Source organism: Macaca fascicularis, chromosome 13 (assembly GCF_037993035.2).
Source record: "Macaca fascicularis isolate 582-1 chromosome 13, T2T-MFA8v1.1".
Classification (NCBI taxonomy): Eukaryota; Metazoa; Chordata; class Mammalia; order Primates; family Cercopithecidae; genus Macaca; species Macaca fascicularis.
In genome coordinates, this window is record NC_088387.1 from 18,927,869 (window position 1) to 18,950,517 (window position 22,649).

General features: G+C 46.4%; 2 protein-coding genes and 1 pseudogene across 2 annotated transcripts in view; all 3 read left to right on the forward strand.

Moving 5' to 3' along the window:
• The first annotated feature begins 2,744 nt into the window (after positions 1-2,744).
• LOC102141592 (eukaryotic translation elongation factor 1 epsilon-1-like) lies at positions 2,745-3,844 on the forward strand (annotated as a pseudogene).
• A 3,459-nt stretch (positions 3,845-7,303) lies between these two features.
• Positions 7,304-7,842, forward strand: LOC107127049 (small ribosomal subunit protein uS10-like). Its single transcript, XM_065526800.2, has one exon. The coding sequence runs from the start codon at positions 7,435-7,437 to the stop codon at positions 7,828-7,830; it is 396 nt and encodes a 131-aa protein (XP_065382872.1). The 5' UTR covers positions 7,304-7,434; the 3' UTR covers positions 7,831-7,842.
• A 10,852-nt stretch (positions 7,843-18,694) lies between these two features.
• MERTK (MER proto-oncogene, tyrosine kinase) overlaps positions 18,695-22,649 on the forward strand; it is a 133,182-nt gene continuing 129,227 nt past the window's right edge. The window contains exon 1 of the mRNA XM_005575263.4: positions 18,695-18,890. Coding sequence (XP_005575320.3) covers positions 18,824-18,890 — 67 coding nt within the window. The 5' untranslated portion in view covers positions 18,695-18,823. The remainder of the gene's footprint in view (positions 18,891-22,649) is intronic.

Here is a 22,649-nt window from a genome sequence, read left to right on the forward strand (position 1 = left end):
GCCAGGGCGGGGCATCGCGGTAGGCGCGCGGCGTCCTAGCAGTCCTAGCGCCTGCGCTGTTGCGGGAAGACCGCGACAGGGTAGAACTTGCGGGCTCTTTCCTCCGTGCGATTGATCTGAACCCCGAAGCTGGATTCTGTCTGCTAGAGTCCGTACAGTGATGGGATCCTCCTGGCGTCCAAGTTCTCTTTAGCTCATGTCACTGGGGACCTGAACTGCCTCAAAGATCTAAAGGTTTTTTCTGTCTGGTTTCGCTTCCGCCTCTTGACCCCACGTGGAGGTAGGCACCTCTAGGTTGATGGCGGGGAGCAGGGGTTGCTGATTTTCTCTACGTGCAGTGCTCTATGCCTTTTTCGGTCCATGCTGTTCTTCGAATAGTCGATGAACGGTGTGAAGGTCCTCACAGAAATGTTGCTTGCAATTCCCAGATTCAGAGACACTTCTTGAGGCAATTCAAAGACCCAAGTTAAGAACCCCAGCGACCACTCGCGCCTGTAATCCCAGCACTTTGGGAGGCGAGGCTAGAGGATTGCTGGAGCCCAAGAGTTTGAAACCAGCCTGGGCAATATAGCAAGACTCTGTCTGCACAAAAGAAAAACTTTAAAAATTAGCCTGGCGTCGTGGTGCGCACCTGTAGTCCCAGCTGCTTGGGAGTCTGGAGGATCACTTGAGCCGGGAGTTTGAGGCCACAGTGAACTGTGATCGCGCTACTGCACTCCAGCCCGGGCAACAGAGCAAAACCTTGTCTCCAAAAAAAACCAAAAGAATGGGTTATAGGAGAAAGGATAGAAACAAAGATTCGTGAAACAGTTAAATAAATACAAATATACCTAATTGATATTTTAAGCTTTTGTGTGTGTGTTTTTCTTGAGACGGAGTCTCGCTCTGTCACCCAGGCTGGAGTGCCGTGGCGCGATCTCGGCTCACTGCAACCTCCGCCTCCCGGGTTCAAGCGATTCTCCTGCATCAGCCCTCTGAGAAGCTGGGATTACAGGCGCCCGCTACCACGTCCAGCTAATTTTTGTATTTTTAGTAGAGACTGGGTTTCACCACGTTGGCCAGGCTGGTCTCAATCTCCTGTCCTCGTGATCCTCCCGCTTCATCCTCCCAAAGTGCTAGGATTACAGGCGTGAGCCACTGGGCCCAGCCAATATTTAAAAAAAAAAAAAAAAATTTAAGTTTAGATTTACAGAAAAATTTCAGATAGTTCCAAAATTTCCCACATACCCTATACCCAGTTTCTACATCCAGTTTCCCTATTATTAGTGTTTTACATTAGTATAGTGCATTTGTTAAAATTAATGAAATATCAACACATGACTAATTAAAATTCATACTTTGTTCAATTTTTTTTAAGAGTCTTGCTGTGTTGCCTAGGCTAGAGTGCATTGGCACAAACACAGCTCACTGTAGCCTTGAACTCCTGTGCTCAAGCAGTCCTCCTGCTTCAACCCCCCAAGTAGATGAGACTCTAGGTGTAAGCCACTGCATTAGTTGTAGAATATCCCTTAACTGGAATTCGTCTGATGTTTCTTCATGATTAGCCTGGGGATATGGATTTGGGGAAGGAAGATCATAGAGATAAAGTGTCATTTTCATCACATCATATCAAAGGTACTTATCAACAGCATCACTTATTGCTGCTGATGTCAGCCTTGATCACCTGAGATAGTGTTTGTCAGATTTCACTACTGTGATGTTACATTTCCCCACTATCCATACCGTACTCTTTGGAAGGAAGACTGTATGTGCAGCCCTCAGTTACAGAGTGAGGCCAGTGATTTTCTTGTTGTTGTTTTACAAACTTGCAAAAGCCAATAAAGGAGGGAAGCATCTTTTCAACACCTAGTGTTGCAATATTTGGATATTCATAAGGCAAAAATGAATCTTGATTTGCACTACACACCATATACAACAATTAAAGTGCATCGAAGACCCAAATATGAGAGTAAAGCTGCCGGGCGCGGTGGCTCACGCCTGTAATCTCAGCACTTTGGTAGGCCAAGGCAAGTGGATCACCTGAGGTCAGGAGTTCAAGACCAGCCTGACCAACATGGTGAAATGTCATCTCTACTAAAAATACAAAAAAAAAAAAAAAAATAGCCAAGCGTGCTGACAGGCACCTGTAATCCCAGCTACTCGGGAGGCTGAGGCAGGAGAATCACTTGAACCCAGGAGGCGGCGGTTGCAGTGAATTGAGATCATGCCATTGCACTCCAGCCTGGGGGACAAGAGCGAGACTTCGTTTCAAAAAAAAAATAAAGAGTAAAGCTATACACTTACAAGAAAACATAGATGTAAATCTTCATAGCCTTGGATTAGGCAATGATGTCTTAAATATGGTACCTAAAGCACAAGGAACCTAGGAAAATAATTGATAAATTGGAGAAAAGTTTTAAATTTTGTGCTTCAAAGGTATTGTCAAGGAAGTGAAAAGAACTCACAGAATGGGAGAAAAGATTTGCAAATAATCTGATAAGAGTCTATTATACAAAATATGTGAAGAAGTCTTACAACTCAACATAAAAAGACAACCCAATCTAAAAATGGGCAGAGGATTTGAATATACATTTTCCCAAAAATATATTATACAAGTGGCCAAAAAGGACAATAGAAGATGACCAACATCATTAGTCATTAGAGAAATAAAAGCCAAAACCACTTCTCACCCAGTAGGATAGCTATCATCAAAGAGAGAGACAATAACAAGTGTTGATGAAGATTTAGAGTTATTTGACCCCTTGTACATAATTGATGGGAATGTAAAATGGTGCAGCCACTTGGTAAAACAGTTTGACAGATTCTCAAAAAGTTAAACGCTGGTCTCTGTATTTAACGCTGGCTCTTCTCTGCCAGAAGATGGCGGCGGCCACCAAGTTGTCACTACTGGAGAAGTTCCTGGAACTGAATAAGGGGAATAATAAATAAAGGGCTCAGGGCGTGTGACAGATTCCGGTTTTTCAAACAAACAATGGTCCAAGTCTAACGGGATTGACTACTATAGCAGCTCATCTAGTCAAGCAAGCTAACAAAGAATATTTCCTGGGGAGTACTGCAGAAGAAAAAGCAATCATTCAGCAATGGTTACAATACAGGGTCACTCCAGTAAAAACGATATCCACACACTGTTTTGTTTTTTGTTCTTTGTTTTTTGGGGTTTTTTTTGAGACGGAGTGTCGCTCTATTGCCCAGGCTGGAGTGCAGTGGTGTGATCTCTGCTCACTGCAAGCTCCGCCTCCTGGGTTCATGCCATTCTCCTGCCTCAGCCTCCCAAGTAGCTGGGACTACAGGTGCCCGCCACCACGCCTAGCTAATTTTTTTGTGTTTGTTATTAGAGACGGGGTTTCACCGTGTTAGCCAGGATGGTCTCGATCTCCTGACCTCATGATCCGCCCGCCTTAGCCTCCCAAAGTGCTGGGATTACAGGCGTGAACCACAGCGCCTGGCCCACGCCCTGTTGAAGGATCTTATTTCATATCTTGAAGATAAAGTCTACCTTACAGGATATAACTTCACTTTTGCAGATATCTACTATGGACTTCATCGCTTTATAGTTAGTTGACCTGACAGTTCAAGAAAAGGAGAAATATCTTAATGTGTCTCACTGGTTTTGTCACATTCAGCATTATCCAGACATCAGGCAACATCTGCCTAGTGTTGTCTTCATCAAGAAGAGACTATATACTAATTCCCACTAGAAGCTATCCATGCCGTACAGGAGATGTATGAAAAATGTTTTAAAAGGAAAATGTATTCTGACCACAGGACTGATATAAATTAACATACAGTCATTCATTCATTATTTGTTGAAGTTGATAGAATTTTTAAAGTGTAAACTTGTGTCTGAATGTTTTATTTGTTCTGTAGTTGAAGTTTTGCAAATTTTTATGTAAAAATTTAACTGCTATTAAAAAAACAAGTTGAGATCAAGTTATAAATTAACCTTGTTTTTAATAAGTGACATTTATTTCAATAAAAGTTGCAAATCAGTGGCTTAATCTTAAAAAAAAAAAATAGGTGGTCCTTTCAGTGGTTGACATATTTGGCTATTTATTAACCTCTTTTCATATTCTCAAATTTATATTCCCTTTTTGGGTATTCACGGAAGTTTGTTAAGAACTGTGATTAAAAAAAAAAAAAAAAAAAAGGGCCAGGCACGGTGGCTCACATCTGTAATCCCAGCACTTTGGGAGGCCGAAGCAGGCGGATCACGAGGTCAGAAGATGGAGACCGTCCTGGCTAACACGGTGAAACTCGTCTCTACTAAAATTACAAAAAAACTAGCCGCGCGAGGTGCCGGGCGCCTGTAGTCCCAGCTACTCGCAAGGCTGAGGCAGGAGAATAGCGTGAACCTGGGAGGGGGAGCTTGCAGTGAGCTGAGATTGCGCCACTGCAATCTCAGAGTGAGACTCCGTCTCAAAAAAAAAAAAACTGTGATAAATTGTGCCAAGGAAACAGAAAGGGAAGACAGATTGATTTGTTTTTAAATATTTATGTGAGCTAGTAAATGTGGTTGAAAACTTTTTTTTTTTAAAGTTAATCACAGAGTCACCCTATGATCCACCAATTCCACTCCTAGGTATATACCCAAGAGAACTGCGTATACATTCACACAGGCACTTTTATGTGAGTGTTCATAGTTGTATCATTCAAGATAGCCAAGAAGTTAAAACAACCCAATGCTCATTAACTGATGAATGGGTAAAAATAATATGGTAATATGGGTATATGTATATAGCAAAATATTATTCAGCTATAGAAGGGAATTTTTCTTTTTTTTTTTTTTTTTTTTTGAGACAGAGTCTCGCTCTGTCACGTAGGCTGGAGTGCAGTGGCGCAATCTCGGCTCACTGCAAGCTCCGCCTGCTGGGTTCATGCCATTCTCCTGCCTCACCCTCCCGAGTAGCTGGGACTACAGGCGCCCGCCACCACGCCTGGCTAATTTTTTGTATTTTTAGTAGAGACAGGGTTTCATTGTGTTAACCAGGAGGTCTCGATCTCCTGACCTCGTGATCCACCGGCTTCGGCCTCCCAGAGTGCTGGGATTACAGGCGTGAGCCACCATACCCGGCCTAGAAGGGAATTAAGTACTGATACATGATCCAACATGGATGAACTTCAAAAACATTATACTAAATGAGAGAAGCCAGACACAAAAGGCCGCATGTTGAATGATTTCATTTATACACAATACCCACTATGGGCAAATCCATAGAGACGGAGTAGACTAGTGGTTGCCAGGGGCTGAAGGTGGGGCAGGGGAGGGTGGAATAGGGAGTGACTGCCAACAGGTACAAAATTTCTTTTGTGGATGATGAAAATGTTCTAAAATTAATGGTACTGGTTGCATGATTCTGTGAATATACCAAAATCTATTGAATTGCACACTTTTTTTTTTTTCTTTTTTTGAGACGGAGTCTGGCTCTGTTGCCCAGCCTGGAGCGCAGTGGCCAGATCTCAGCTCACTGCAAGCTCCGCCTCCCAGGTTTACACCATTCTCCTGCCTCAGCCTCCCGAGTAGCTGGGACTACAGGCGCCCGTCACCTCACCCGGCTAGTTTTTTGTATTTTTTAGTAGAGACGGGGTTTCACCGTGTTAGCCAGGATGGTCTCGATCTCCTGACCTCATGATCCACCTGTCTCGGCCTCCCAAAGTGCTGGGATTACAGCCTTGAGCCACCGCACCCGGTCTGAATTGTACACTTTAAAAGGGAGAATTGTATGGTGTGTGAAAGGTATCTGAATAAAGCTGGGGTTTTTTAAGTTCTTAGGTAAGACACCAGAAACACAATCCAAATGGGGATTATAGTAAAAAATAATTTAATTGTACATTTAAAAATAACTAAATGAGTATAATTGGATCGTTTGTAACACAAAGGATAAACAGTTGAGGTGATGTATTACCCTGTTTACCCTGACATGATTGTTACACATTGTATGCCTGTATCAAGAGATCTCATGTACCCTGAAATATATACACCTACTATGTACCCACAAAAATTAAAAATTAAAACAAGAACACTATAAGAGAAAAAGATTAATGAATTAGACTTCATGAAAATTAACATTGCCAAAAACACTACAAAGAAAAAGAAAAGCCGTAGAAAATATTTGCAACATTGACAAATGACTCTTATCCAGGATAAAGTTTTCGAAACTCAAAAAAAAAAAAATTGCCCTACTCTTTAATAAAGGTTCTGTCATACTTAAGATTTAGGCCCGGTGTGGTGGCTCACACCTGTAATCCTAGCAATTTGGAAGCCAAGGCAGACAGATCGCTTGAACCTAGGAGTTTGAGAGCAGCCCAGGCAACACAGTGAAACCCTGTCTCTACAAAAACACAAAAATTAGCCAGGCGTCGTGGTGCATGCTTATAGATTCAGCTACTTGGGAAGCGGAGGTGGGAGGATCACCTGAGCTTGAGAGGTCAAGGTTGCACTGCAGTGAGCTGAAATTGTGTCACTGCACTCCAGCCTGAGCAACACAGTGAGACCCTGTCTCAAAAAATAAATAAATAAACAAATAAATAAATAAATAAATTGTATCATAGTCATGGTTACGAATCTTTTTTTTTTTTTTGAGACGGAGTCTCACTCTGTCGCCTAGGCTGGAGTGCAGTGGCTGGATCTCAGCTCACTGTGAGCTCCGCCTCCCGGGTTTATGCCATTCTCCTGCCTCAGCCTCCCGAGTAGCTGGGACTACAGGCACCTGCCACCACGCCCAGCTAGTTTTTTGTATTTTTTTAGTAGAGACGGGGTTTCACCGTGTTAGCCAGGATGGTCTCGATCGCCTGACCTCGTGATCCACCCATCTTGGCCTCCCAAAGTGCTGGGATTACAGGCTTGAGCCACCGCGCCCGGCCCATGGTTACAAATTTAGTTTATCCAATGAGAACCTGGTAGAAAGGAGGACAGATTTTTTTTTTTTTTTTGAGACAGAGTCTCACTGTGTTGCCCAGGCTGGAGTACAGTGGGGCAATCTCAGCTCACTGCAACAGGAGGACAGTTAGGAGCACAGGTTTTAAGATTTAATAAGACTTTATTGTTGGCACATGGAGTTTCCCTCACGTCCTGAATAGACTGATGTGACTATTTTGGGGACCTCCCTAATTTGGGAGAAAAGAGTGAGAAAGCCATGTTCTCAGATTCTTTACATTTTTCATAAGGCCTAAGACACGCCTGGTGGCTCACACCTGTAATCCCAGCAAACACCTTGGAAGGCTGAGAGGGGAGGATGGCTTGAGTCCAGGAGTTCAAGACCAGCCTGGGCAACATGATGAAACCTCATCTCTACTTAAAAAAAAAAAAAAAAAAAGCTAATTGAAGAAGACGCGGTTGTAGGTGCTGTGGATCGCTCATCCACACACTCCAGCTCCTGACTCACTGCTGTTCACTCCCACCAAGGAACAAGTCAGTCAGGAAGCCGCGCAGCAGTCATGGCTCTTAAGGATACTGGAAAAACACCTGTGGAGCCAGAGGTGGCAATTCACCGAATTCCAATCACTCTAATGGGCCACAACGTAAAATCCCTGGAAAAGGTGTGTGCTGACTTGATCAGAGGCGCAAAAGAAAAGTACCTCGAAGTGAAAGGACCAGTTCGAATGCCTGCCAAGATTTTGAGACTCACTACAAGAAAAACTCCTCGTGGTGAAGGTTCTAAGACATGGGATCGTTTCCAGATGAGAATCCACAAGCGACTCATTGACTTGCACAGTCCTTCTGAGATTGTTAAGCAGGTCACTTCCATCAGTACTGAGCCAGGAGTCGAGATAGAAGCCACCATTACAGATGCTTACGTCAACTATTTTAATCAATTGATTACCAGGTGTTAAAAAAAAAAAAAAAAAAAAAAGGGCAGGGGGTCGGGCGCGGTGGCTCACACCTGTAATCCCAGCACTTTGGGAGGCCGAGGTGGGCGGATGACGAGGTCAGGAGATCGAGACCATCCTGGCTAACATGGTGAAACCTCATCTCTAATTAAAATACAAAAAATTAGCCGGGTGAGGTGGTGGGCGCCTGTAGTCCCAGCCTCGGGAGGCCAAGGCAAGAGAATGGTGTGAACCTGGGAGGCGGAGCTTGCAGTGAGATCGCACCACTGCACTCCAGTCTGGGCGACAGAGCGAGACTCTGTCTCAGAAAAAAAAAAAAAGTCCTGAGACCCGGAAGCAGTCAGAAGCAATCATTACCTGCTCTTTCATTTGGGTGTTCTGGCTCCTTCACTCACATTCAGTTGTCACCCAAACCAAATAAAAACTCTCTTAAAAATGTCTTATCTTTGTTCTCCACGATATATAAAACCAGCTAAAAGTATTTCCTTCAATCTTTGCACACATTTGTCCCCCCTTATCAAAGGAATCAGAAAGATCTGTGTGTCCTGGCTGGGCACGGTGGCTCACGCCTGTAATCCTAGCACTTTGGGAGGCTGAGGCGTGTGGATCATCTGAGGTCAGGAGTTCGAGACAAGCCTGGCCAACATGGTGAAACCCCGTCTCTACTAAAAATACAAAAAAAAAAAAAAATTAGCTGGGCATGGTGGCAGGTGCCTGTAATCCCAGCTACTCAGGAGGCTGAGGCAGGAGAATCGCTTGAACCTGGGAGGCAGAGATTACAGTGAGCCAAGACGGCGCCCTTGCACTCCAGCCTGGAGGACAAGAGCAAGACTTCATCGCAAAAAAATAATAAAATCTGTGTGTCTACGCTAGATACCGTTAGATGGCACATATAATAAAAAAAGTTTGTGACCTATCATCTATCCCCAAAGTTGAGAAACAGAAAGAGTTACAAACAAGCTATTATAAAAGATTAATTACTATACCTTGTTTTTGTGAGGAAGGGAAAAGGCTTTTTATTTTTAATTTTTGCATACAAAAAGAACCACAAGCTTAGGTTCTACAACTTCAGGCACAGGTCCAAAGGAAATTCAGAACTCAAAAACTCACCAGTCTAACAGCAGCTCCATCATGCACACACACACACGCACCCACATTTTTTTTTTTAATTTTTTCCCCTTCCTCCCTTCCTTCCTGGCTTCCTTTTCTCCTTTCTTTCTTTGACACAATTGTGCTCCTAGTGGCAAGCAAATAAAAATACCATAAAGAATGCCAAGAGATAATAGAGGCCCCAAGACAGACAATCAAAAATTATTATTGGACTGGGTGCGGTGGTTCACATCTGTAATCCCAGCACTTTGGGAGGCCAAGCCGGGCGGATCACTTGAGGTCAGAAGTTCGAGACCAGCCTAGCCAACATGGTGAAACCACGTCTCTACTAAAAAATACAAAAAAATTAGCCGGGCATGGTGGTGAACGCCTGTAATCCAGCTACTTGAGGAACTGAGGCAGGAGAATCGCTTGAACCCAGGAGGCAGAAGTTGCAGTGAACCAAGATCATGCCACTGCACTCCAGCCTGGGTGGCAGAGTGAGACTCCATCTCAAAAAAAAGAAAAAAGAAATCATTATTGAGCTCAGTGCGCTGGCTGACGGGCTGTAATCCCAGCACTTTGGGAGGCCAAGGTGGGCAGATCACCTGAGGTTAGGAGTTTGAGACCAGCCTGGCCAACATGGTGAAACCCCGTCTCTGTTAAAACTACAAAAATTAGCCGGACATGGTGGCTTGTGCCTGTAGTCCCAGCTGCTCGGGAGACTGAGGCAGGAGTATCGCTTGAACCGAGGTGGCAGAGGTTGCAGTGAGCTGAGATTGTGCCACTGCACTCCAGCCTGGGCAGAGCAAGACTCTGTCTCAAAAAAAAAAAAGAAAAAGAAAAAGAAAAATATGTACATATATATGAAATCAGTTGATTTCCTGTTGTCTGCTACCTGACAGATCACTAAATCACCAGCCCTTCCCAGGAAACTACAAGAGCCAGACCTCTAATTTCAGCGTGTTGTGCAGCAAATGGAATCTCTTATATGTACCATCTCCATTCCTCCAACAAACTACAAGAAGAAGAAACTTATTTTCAGGATGGTTTCGGCAAGTAGAATGGAATCCTTTTGTATGCGCCATCTCAATTCCTCTAAAACTACAAAGACAAAGCACTTAGACTACTGTATTTTGCTCAAGAAGCTAAATGGAGTTGCTTACAAGCATTATGTGGTTTCCCAATAAATTATAAGTGCAGTTTCCCAATAAACTACAAAACCTAGACCTCTGTGCTTCTGGTATGTTCTTCAGCATGCTGAATGGAGTCTTCTACATCTGCCGTCTGTTGGGAGCGGGCCCCCAAATCTGGCCATAAATTGGCCCCAAAACTGGCCGTAAACACTGTGACATGCTTGTGATGGCCTTGACACCCACGCTGGAAGGTTGTCATTTTACTGGAATGAGGGCAAGGAACACTTGGCCCACCCAGGGCGGAAAATCACCTACTGAAACCACAAACAATGGCATGAGCGATCTGTTCCTTAAGCACATGTTCAAGCTGCAGATAACTAGCCAGACCCATCCCTTTATTTCGACCCATCCCTTTGTTTCCCGTAAGGAATACTTTTAGTTAATCTATAATCTATATGTAAATATGTGGGTCAAACTGTTCAGGGCTCTCAACTCTGAAGGCTGTGAGACCCCTGATTTCCCACTCCACAACCTATATTTCTGTGTGTGTGTCTCTAATTCCTCTAGCCCAGCTGAGTTGGGGTCTCCACAACCGAGCTCGTCTCAGCAGCCATCTCTCTCTCTCTCTCTCTCTCTCTTTTTGTTTTTTTTTTTTTTTTAAGGACAGAGTCTCGCTTTATTGCCCAGGCTGGAGTACAGTGGCACAATCTTGGCTCACTGCAACCTCGACTTCTGGGCTCAAGCGATCCTCCCACCTCAGCCTCCTGAGTAGCTGGGACCACAGGTATGCACCACCATGCCTGGCTAATTTTTATATTTTTTGTAGAGACAGAGTTTCACCATGTTGCTGGGTTGGTGTCGAATTCCTGGGCTTAAGCCATCTGCCTGCCTCAGCCTCCCATAGTGCTGGGATTATAGGCATGAGCCACCGTGCCCGGCTACATCCACCATCTCACTTCCCCCAATCTTCAAGTGCTAGACTTTGTATTTCCAGTATGGTTTTATGCTGACTTGAGACCTCTCTAAGCATCATTTCAGCGCCCTAGTAAACCCTAATGTTTATATATTTGCATATCATAGATATTGTTCAGCATAGCAAAAGGAGTTTCATACCTATACTATCTTAAGTTTCCAAAAGTTATAAGGGCTAGACACAGATCCTTCCACTTTATTGTTCACCTCTCGCAATGCAACCCCTACATGCTCTAATAATTGTGCTTCCCATATGCAGTTGACTGTGGTGATTTGAGCCTTTTAAACACAGAACCTGACTTTGCCTCCCCAACCTCCCCCCAACAAATTACATAAGCTGCATACTAGTATTTCCAGTCTGTTGTTCAGCACACGGAATGAAATGTCCTAGTTTCTCCATCATTACACCCCAACAATTTAAAAAACTGGGTTCTCGGCCTCCTAGTATGTGATTGAGCATGTTAAAGGAAGTATCATAACAGAACTCCTAATTCTGTAACAGATACAAGTGCCAGACAAGGCAACTTCCATTGTACTTTTCAGCACAGAGAAAATACACTATCTCATTTTTTCTTTTCTTTTCTTTTTTTTTTTTTTTTGTTTGAGATACAGTCTCGCTCTGTGGTCCAGGATGGAGTGCAGTGGCGCCATCTCAGCCCACTGCAACCTCACTTCCCGGGTTCAAGTGATTCTCCTGCCTCAGTCTCCTGAGTAGCTGGAACTACAGGCACGCATCACCACGCCCAGCTAATTTTTGTTATTTTTTTTTGGTAGAGACAGGATTTCACCATGTTAGGTAGGCCGGTCTCTAACTCCTGAGCTCAGGTGATCAGCCCTCCTCGGCCTCCCAAAGTGCTGGGATTACAGGCATTAGTCACCATGCCTAGCCCACTAGCTCATTTTTCTTTTCTTTTTTTCTTTTTCTTTCTTTTTTTTTTTTTTTTTTTTGAGACGGAGTCTCGCTCTGTTGCCCAGGCTGGAGTGCAGTGGCGTGATCTCAGCTCACTGAAACCTTCGCTTCCCAGGTTCCAGCGAGTCTCCTGTCTCAGCTTCTTGAATAGTTGGGAATACAGGCATGTGCCACCAGGTCTGGCTAATTTTTTTGGTATTTTTAGTGGAGATGGGGTTTCACTGTGTTAGCTAGGATGGTCTCCATCTCCTGACCTCGTGATCTGCCCGCCTTGGCCTCCCAAACTGCTGGGATTACAGGCGTGAGCCACCGCACCTGACCCTAGCTCATCTTTCTAACAAACTGTAACACTTAAATACGCTTCTCATGCCTCTTCCAGGACGCTAAGTGGGTTACCCACTAATTATAAAAGCTCAACAATTGGCCTTCTGTACCTTGTTCAACACAATGAGGAGCATCTTTAAATGGTGCTGCCCCATTTCCAATAGGATGAGAGTGAGATTTTACTTCCAGTGAGTTTTTCAGCCTATTGGATGGATGATCTTGAAAGACACTCCAAGAAACCACTAAAGGAAATGCTTCGGCCGGGCGCGGTGGCTCACGCCTGTAATCCCAGCACTTTGGAAGGCCGAGGCGGGCGGATCACAAGGTCAGGAGATCGAGACCATGGTGAAACCCTGTCTCTACTAAAAATAGAAAAAATTAGCCGGGCGCAGTGGCCGGCGCCTGTAGTCCCAGCTACTCGGGAGGCTGAGGCAGGAGAATGGCGTGAACCCGGGAGGCGGAGCTTGCAGTGAGCCGAGATTGCACCACTGCACTCCAGCCTGGGCGACAGAGCGAGACTCCGTCTCAAAAAAAAAAAAAAAAAAAGGAAATGCTTCATCCACTATCGTGTTCACTGTGCTAAATGGCGTGTTTTACTTCTACCATTTCGCTTTGCAACAACTATAAAAGCTATTGTACTGTGAGGGTTAATTCCAGCAGGCCTGAAATTAGCTTGAACTGTTCTGAAATTCCTGCGTGGCAATGACCCCTGGCCAAGGGCATGAAGCATACGGATTAATAATGTTGCTTTTTATCCATCAGTCTGAGGAGCTTCAGGGAAACTTGTACTAGCATCAACTTTGCTTTTTGAAAACAATGACATAAATGATTTGCACCTGGTCTCAGTGAGACCCCTCCATCCCCTGCCACACGGTTCTGCTGTTGAGGCTGGTTATGCCTTAAGACTATGTCTATGACCAGCAAAATATAAAAATCCCCAACTGAGCCTCCATTTTGGACGCCCCTGTTTCCGAGGTATTCCATGCACACATCAATGGTTTTTGATCCAACAGAGAAAGTGCATCCTGCCATGTTCCTTACAGAAACTAGGACAAAGGAGCTGGCACCTGGCCTATCTGGCCATGAATAGCCTTTGACTGAGATGCTTATGCTTACTTTACTGCTTTTTGCTATATTGTGTCCTCTTGCTGTAACAAACTCTAGATGTTGGATCTGTTCAGTAATTTTTTAGCAGTGAAACCCAGTTTAACTTCCACTTAATGATTACACAGCTGGCCGGGCGCGGTGGCTCACGCCTGTTATCCCAGGACTTTAGGATGCTGAGGTGGGTGGATCACGAAGTCAAGAGATGGAGACCATCCTGGCCAACATGGTGAAACCACGTCTCTACTAAAAATACAAAAATTAGCTAGGTATGGTGGCGCACGCCTATAGTTCCAGCTACTCAGGAGGCTGAGGCAGGAGAATCACTTGAACCCGGGAGGCGGAGGTTGCAGTGAGCTGAGATCATGCCACTGCACTCCAGCCTGGTGACAGAGAGAGACTTGGTCTCAAAAAAAAAAAAAAAAAGCTGGGCGCGGTGGCTCACACCTGTAATCCCAGCACTTTGGGAGGCCGAGGCGGGCGGATCACAAGGTCAGGAGATCAAGACCATCCTGGCTAACACAGTGAAACCCCGTCTGTACTAAAAATATAAAAAATTAGCCGGGCATGGTGGCAGGTGCCTGTAGTCCCAGCTATTCGGGAGGCTGAGGCAAAAGAATGGCATGAACCCGGGAGGCGGAGCTTGCAGTGAGCCGAGATTGCGCCATTGCACTTCAGTCTGGGCGACAGAGCGAGACTCCGTCTCAAAAAAAAAAAAAATTATACAACTGCACTTGTATATGTGTGTTTGATTCAATATTTCAAATGTTTTACGTTACCTAAAATATATGCCCCCAAAGGCCATAAACCTATACTCCCATTATGTTGTTCAGCACACTGAACAGGGTCTCTTCCACGCACTATCTGTGTTATCCAAGAAACTACAAGATGCTCATACTTCCCTCAAGATTTTCGGCATTATGAGTTGACTTTCTTATGGGCACCATTCCAGTTATCCAGCAAATTTTAAGAACTTGGTACTTACATTTCTAATATATTGCTCAGAATACTGAATGGAGGACAAGAGGTCAAGGGGTTTAGAAGCTGTGGTGTTGAAATATTATTTATAAGGTACTGAAACTACCAAAAGTTATGGCAGGGATAGTGTAAAGGGAGTGACTGTGATGCAGGCACTGCATCTTCAGAGAATTAGGAGAGACTCAGGCTGCAAGGCTGCAGCAAGCAGGGCTGGTCTAGTCTGATGACATCAGAGTCAAAGCCAGAGACTTTAGAGAGTAGGGACAGATAATGGTCTTAAGACAGCAAAGAGAATCTCACATCCAGACCCAGGGACAGGGAGGTGAGTGTGGGAAGCATGGTTCACCGAAGGAAAACCAGGGTGCTGTTACTAGAGTATTCTGGTATGGATGCTAAGTGCTGGGTGAGTGAGTGCCAAAGTGATCCGAAGTGCCAAAGTGGTCTGAAGCTCGCTTTTTTTTTTGAACCTGTTGCCCAGGCTGGAGTGCAGTGGCACCATCTTAGCTCACTGCAACCTCTGCCTCTCAGGTTCAAACAATTCTCCTGCCTCAGCTGGGATTACAGGCATGTGCCACCACACCCAGCTAATTTTTGTATTTTTAGTAGAGACAGTGTTTCACCATGTTGACCAGGCTGGTCTCGAACTCCTGACCTCAAGTAATCTGCCCACCTCAGCCTCCCAAAGTGTTGAGATTACAGGTGTTAGCCACTGTACCCCGCTGATGGGATAGACGCTTTCTGAGGGAGGTGAACTGGGGGGTTTACATGGTAGACTAGAGGCAGGAGGGGGAAATAAATTACAGGTATAGCTGTAGACAGAGCTGAAAGGGGTAGGGGACAGAGGTAAGAGGGCAAAGAGAAGCAAGGTGTGGGTTTAGAAATAGGGTCATTGGGCCGGGCGCGGTGGCTCACGCCTGTAATCCCAGCACTTTGGGAGGCCGAGGCGGGCGGATCACAAGGTCAGGAGATCGAGACCACGGTGAAACCCCGTCTCTACTAAAAAAATACAAAAAATTAGCCGGGCGCGGTTGTGGGCGCCTGTAGTCCCAGCTACTCGGGAGGCTGAGGCAGGAGAATGGCGTGAACCCGGGAGGCGGAGCTTGCAGTGAGCCGAGATCGCGCCACTGCACTCCAGCCTGGGCTGGGCGACAGAGCGAGACTCCGTCTCAAAAAAAAAAAAAAAAAAAAAAAAGAAATAGGGTCATTGAGGACTACATCTTCACACATTTCATTTGTGTGTGGCCTGGCACGCCCCTATGGGACCTTCAATTGGAAGCCTCAAGTCCTGTCACTGATATGTTGAACATGTTTGACACATAGATTGTGACCACAATGCCACTTTACCTTGGCTACAGCTCTTTCACACTTGAATCAGTGGGGGTAATCTTTCCTAGCCCTTGGATGAACACTGCTGCAGGCATTTAACATTCTCTCTTTTTCCTAGGTATTAAACAGTAGGGGCTCCTACTTGTGACACAGAGCCTTAGCTGACACAGGAGACACAGTGGGCATTGGAGAATGGGTTCCAGGTAAGTGTCTTCTTGTCGAAGTTGCACAACAGCCTTGGAAATAGTTAAGTAATATGGGGTCCGGGTTGTTTTTTGTTTGTTTGTCTGTTGCTCATATTTCCCTACACATAGTCTGATCACTTGAATAATTAGGACATTAAATTGCAGTATCATTTGGATGCACACCAAGTACAAAATTAACATTGCAGAGCAGACATCCCACAGTTTAGCTAAGTTTTGGCATTTGTGGATTTTTAAAAGCATAAATGCAACTTCTTTGACGCTTCTTCTTCAAGAGGTTGGGCTTGAACCTCTACGGCTGCTCCCCATGAGGCTGGGGTTGTGACTGCTTCCATCAAGAGAGTAGGGTGGAGTTATGTGACCTCGGAGGCTAGGACATAAAAGGCCATGAAGCTTCCTCTTTGTTTACTGGAATGCTTGCTCTTGGAGCCCTGAGCTGCCATGCAAGACTTCCAGCTACTCCAAGGCCACCATGGAGAAGCCTCCTTTAGGTGCTCCAGTTAGTCTGCAGCCCTAGTGCCCAAGTCATCCCAGTGCAGATGGCAGCTATGTGAGTGAACGAGCCTTGAGATCGGGGTTAGCCAACTTTTTATCTAAAGGGCCATACTGCACAGCTTTGTGGGCCACATAATCTCTGTCACAATGACCAACATGAATGACTGTGTTCTGATAACATTTGTTTGCAAAAAGAAGCCATAGGTCTGCAGGCTATAATTTGCTTTACATGATTCTAATCCCCACTATTTGAGCCTAAGGTCCCAGGCAGATATGGAGGAGCAAAGACAAGCTATTTCCCCTGTGCTCTGTCCAAACCTCCGATCCACAGAATCCAGGAATCTAATAAAATGGCTGACATTTTACACCCACTATGTTTGGGGTGGTATGTCAAACACCGGTAGATAGCTGAAGAATATTGTACAAGGCAGGCCTCAACAAGAAAGTGAGATTTGAGCTGACTTGGAGGAGAGTCAACTGGGAAGCTGTGTGTCTGGGGGAAGAGCATTTCAGGCAGAGGGAACAGCCAGTGCAAAACCTTTCGGTGGAGGAGTGCTTGGTATATGTGAGCAATAGCAAGGAAATTGCAGGAGAACAGCTCTGCTGAGGTGCCGCTGGCAATCTTGCACATCTCTAGAGGCCATGTAGGCAAGGTATGATCATGGTCTGAGCCAAGTCTTGTGGGACTGCCCTGCGATTTCTCCTAAAGCAGGGATAGGTAAGCCTGGTGAGGAGCCACTGGGAGGCAGTTTCCTATCCCTACCTTGCGGGAGACTGCTGCAAGGCCATTTCTCTTCCTTCTCCAATGTTTCAGTTGACTGCAGGACTTTCCATATCCCTCCCTCCACCTCCCAGCCCCCTTCCCTCCAAGCATACAGCAGCAGGCTCCTGTGAAGTCTATAAAACTGCTTGGTGTAGTTTAGACTTGGCTACTCAGGCGCAGGGCTCATGTTGTCTTCTTCTTTTTTTTTTTTTTTTTTTTTTAAATCATGTAGACCCATAGGATAACAATCGCCCTTCCAGTTTGGTGTTATCCTGTGGGCCTAAGGATGCATGGAGCTGACACCACACTGATTTTGCTTTTGCTGTCGGTGTAAGTAATAACCTGTCTAAATCCATCTGGGCTGCTTGTCTCCTTCCCGTAGCCAAATCTACGGGAAGTGTCTAGCCAGTGTAGGGTCAAGGGACTGCTTGACAAGAGACCAAAGTAAATGGAAGAGGCGTAAGGAGGTGAGGCCAAAGAGGAAAGGGGACCAGGTCACACAGAACCTCGGAGGTCACTGCAGAACCTTGGCTTATGCGGAGAGACAGCAGGAACCACTGATAGGTTTGGGGAGATTTGAGCAGAGGGACATGATTTGGCTCATGTTACATTGTTAAAGGGACCACCTTAAAATACATTCATTCTAAAAGTGTTACCTTTAAGAAACTATGTATATAAATTAAGTTACTGTTGCCATTATTAGTATAAGTAGTTACATTTCTCTTACGATTCATTCTCTGCTACTGCCTCTTGGACCCTGCACACCTTGTGGAGGTCCATGAGAGTAACGTGCTGTGGTTTCCCCTCTCCCAACTCCTGCTCTGCACTTTGTCATTCACTTTCATCTCCCTCCTTGAGTGTCACCTCTCTCTGGCTCGTCAAGAAGCCACAGCAAAGCGTCCTTCCCCAGGAACCCCTCCCCCAGGGGCGGTGAGCTCCTCGACGCCAGGGCAGTGTAGCGCACCTCGGGCCAGGTACCCAGGAGGCACTCGACGGGAGCGGAATGGATGTGGAGGAGCGCTCGGCAGGGAGCGCTGCCGCCGTGGCCTTGGCCTCTGGGAGCGGCGCTGCCAGGGTTTTCTGTGTCAGCCAAGCCTGGAATGCGGGGGCGCCTCTGGACCCTCCTCTTGAGTCTGGGGGCTGCCTCGGGCATCCTCCACTCCTCTCCCACCTTCTGTCCTTCCCTATCTCCCACCCACAGGTGTGGGGCTCCAGACCCGCGCAGCGGCCAGAGCCGTCTCCTCTGGACCTCCAGCCCGCCCCTCCCCTTCACTTCTCTCTCCAGCTCCCTCCTGGTCTCTCAGCCCCCTCCCCTTCCTCTCCTCCCAGCTCCCCGCCGTGCGCCCCACGGTGGCCTTCGGCCCGCCCCTCCTCTCCAACCCCCTCCCTTTCCCCTTTACGCCCCTCCTCCCCCTCGTCCTCCCGCCCCCTCCCACTCCAACCTGCGGGACCCGCCGGGACTCGCCCCCCTGCCCGCCCCTCTCCTCTAGCCCTGGTCGGCCTCGGCTCGGCCCCCGGCCCGCCCCTTCCAGCCCTCGGCACCACCCGCCGGCCGCTGGGCTCCACCACTCTGCACTCGCTGCCGGGGCCGCCTGGACAGGGAGCTTCGCTGGCGCGCTTAGCCGGCGACAGGGCAGGTTCGGGACGTCCATCTGTCCGTCCGTCCGGAGAGAAATTACAGATCCGCAGCCCCGGGATGGGGCTGGCCCCGCTGCCGCTGCCGCTGCTGCTGGGCCTCTTCCTCCCCGCGTTCTGGAGTAGAGGTGAGTGCGCCCGGCTGGGGGCCAGGCGAGGGGGTGGGGGCTCCCAGGACGAAGCAGGGGGCTCAGGGGAGTGAGCGCGTCCACAGGGGCGCGCCTGGCTGCTGGACAAGTTTGCAAACACCCTCCACCCACTGCGGTGCCGGAGAAGGGGGCGCAGGCGAGCCTTCCGTCCACTGACCGCGGCCCCTCAAGCGTCCCGAGGGCACCCAGCCCGGCTTGTGGGTGCGCGTCGTGGTGAAGCCGGGTCGGGGTCGGGGCTGCAGCCTTCCCTCTTCACCTCCGAGGAGGAAATCGAGCTCCGCTGGGCGCGCTGCAAGTCCCAAAGTTCCTACGAGTGGAACATAGGTAGCAGGTCTGGTCTGGAATGCGACGAGAACTTTCCACTAGACAGAGTTGCATGGTGGAGCCCTACTCTGGCGGGAGTTCCGGGGGCCACAGATCCGGTCTCCCGAGGGACCGGCGTGGGGCGAACGAACGGGCTGCGGAAGTCAGAGCTGCAGTCCGGGAGCCGCGATAGACTGAGGCCGAGCGTCCGGCCAGGGAGGGACGGCAGTCCTGGCTGCTCCCACCGGGCCCTTACGGATGTTATTAGCATCCCGTTGTAGAGGCACCCAGAGAGTGTGGGGACCTGGAAAAGGGGAGCGTTCTTTTCACTCCTGTTACGGCAGAACAGAACTTACGGTGCTCGACAGCGTTTACGTTTATCTGGACGCAGCCAAGTGTTGTTACAGGCTTTTTTTTTTTTTTTTTTTTTTTTTTTCTGAGACCGAGTCTCGCTCTGTCGCCAGGCTGGAGTGCAGTGGCGCGATCTCGGCTCACTGCAATCTCCGCCTCCCGGGTTCAAGCGATTCTCCTGCCTCAGCCTCCCGAGTAGCTGGGACTACAGACGCGCGCTACCACGCCCGGCTAATTTTTGTATTTTTGGTAGAGACCGGGTTTCACCATGTTGGCCAGGATGGTCTCGATCTCATGACCTCGTGACCTCGTGATCTGCCCGCCTCAGCCTCCCAAAGTTCTGGGATTACAGTCCTGAGCCACCGCGCCCGGCTTGTTCCAGGCATTTTAATACAAGATGCTGGATTGATAAGTGGAGGCAAGGAAGGCCGGTTTCATTCTGCATGAACAGCTTATTTGGGGAGTGAGTGATGAACAGATTTCAAGTTTGATCGCTGATGCACTTCTTGAGGAAGCTGGAATAAATTTACCAGGCTTTACCCGAAAGAGAAAGAAAGGGGGAAAATGCTAAATAAACACATTCCAAGTATTTTCTCTTAGCTAAGATTTCTATTTCCATTCAGAATGCAGATTTTATCTCTTTTGGTCGTGAATGCACTTGACTAGCCTTCACCTATTATAGTCAAAGATGTTTTTTAGGAATACCTGGAAAGCTTAATTTATAGTCAAGTAAGTTACTTAAAAGTTTTTCCTTTGAGATTTTTCTTTGAAAGCTCATTTACTCAAATGAAAAATTCTTAAACAACGCACCCCTTTTTCCACGTTAAATTACATAAGCAATTTATAATTTGGGGCAACATAGCAATTTGAAACAAACTTTAAGAGCCAAAAACCAGGCAAAGAACGAAAGCAGTCCTGTTCTCCACAGCCTCCCCCCACGCAAACCTTCAAAAATTCCTCAGCATTTCTTCCAGACTCATTTTTCATAATCTGCTGCAAATCTGTTGTATGTTGCTACTAGTGAGGGCTGGCCATGAATAGTCTTGTAGGTAGTGAATGTGGTGAGAACTATGGAGAAAGTAATGGGAACGATAGTTTTGTGTTAAATACTTAAAGATTGGAGTGCTTTTGTTTTCCTAAATTTTTAAAAGGCTGTAATAAAAAATGTTTGTAGCTGACAATCAACTTTAATCAGACAATCATAAAAAGGCCTTTTAAAATCCACCCAGCTGGAAGAATGAAAAGTTCCACCAATTGTTCTTCTTGCACTTTTTGCTTTTTGTTTTGAACTTTACTTGTGAGATGTCTGACAGTTTTACGTCTCACCTTGTGAAAAGCTTGAAGAATGGGATTCTCACTGGCAGAAGTACAGCACAAAGGAGTGCTGTATGAAGAAATTAAAAATGGAAATTAGACTCTTCATCTAATTTTAAGATTTTCCTATTACACATTGTGGGTCTGAGTGCTTTGCCGACCACACAGGAAAGACAGAGAGAGAGAAAGAGATAATGAGAATGTGTGTGTAGATTCTACACTGTAGAAGTATAGAGGAATGAATACTTTAACCCAGGAATTCCCCCTCTGCCCCCCAACACACATACACACCACACATCTGACAAAGACATGCACACACACAACTGGAACTGCCAAACCAGGAGCATTTTGAGACTTTCCAGTCATCCTTTCTGCTCAGTCTCTGATGGGGGTGCCATTGAGCAGCAAAATGAGGCAAGCGGTGGCTCTCTGAAGGGCCAGGGAGAGGATGGAGTAAGATAAATATAGATGTGGGTAAAAATGAACGCATTATGAGGACTTAGCTCACGATGAGGCTATGTGCACAGCTAAACTCAACCCTTAGAGTAAATTAGGCTTTTGAGATTCTTTAATGTTAGGATTTCTCTTCCAAACTGATATCGTAACATGTATTCCAGTATATGGTAAACATCTTCCCAGAGGGAACTTTTAAGTTGTTCTGTTGCTTGTGGGCTTTATTACATAAGGCTTCAAATGCTTTTTGAAAGTACATGGTGCATATTTTAAAAATGAATACTTTTTAGAAAATTATTCTGACCCATTAAAGTGCTAAGTGGAATGCTTTTCTTTTCTTTTCTTTCTTTTTTTGGCAGGGTCTCATTCTGCCACCCAGGCTAGAGTCCTGTGGCATGATCACTGCTCACTGTAACCTCAACCTCCTGGGCTCAAGTGATCCTCCCACCTCAGCCTCCCAAGTAGCTATGACCACAGGCACATATCACCATGCCTGGCTAATTTTTTATTTTTTGTAGAGACAGGGTCTCACTATGTTGCCCAGGCTGGTCTTGAACTCCTGGGCTCAAGCAATCTTCCCACCTCAGCCTTGCAACGTGTGGGGATTATAGACATGAGCCACCATGCACAGCTGAATACAATTTTTAAAAAATTAACAGTAATTTTTGGTTTTTTTTTTGAGACAGAGTTTTGCTCTTGCTGTCCAGGCTACAGTGCAATGGCGCAATCTCGGCTCACCGCAACTTCCCGCCTCCCAGGTTCAAGCAATTCTCCTGCCTCAGCCTCCCGAGTGGCTGGGATTACAGGCATGCGCCACCATGCCTGGCTAATTTTGCATTTTTAGTAGAGATAGGGTTTCTCCATGTTGGTTAGGTTGGTCTCGAACTCCCAACCTCAGGTGATCTGCCCGCCTTGGCCTCCCAAAGTGCTGGGATTACAAGTATGAGCCACCACGCCCAGCCAATAATTATATTTTTAAATCTTGATTTTTGAAAGAATTTCCAGATAATTGTAGGAGAAGGGCCAGTGAGTTACTAGTCAGCATCAGTCAAGAAGAGGTTCAATCTTTTTATGCCTGTGAATTAGGAACATGCTGCCGGGTAGAAAAACTGAGCTGGGAACTTGAACACACACATGAAACAGCCGCTTTCCATGTAATGGCCAGAACGAGATTTTGGAAATGAATCTGATTGTGTTTTCCACTTGAAAATCTTCCAGTGGCTTCCTGTTCCCTACTAGAATTTGCAGAGACTCACAGCGAACATCTTTGACCCATTTCCATTCACTTCCCACTTGTTCCCACTACTCCAGCCACCT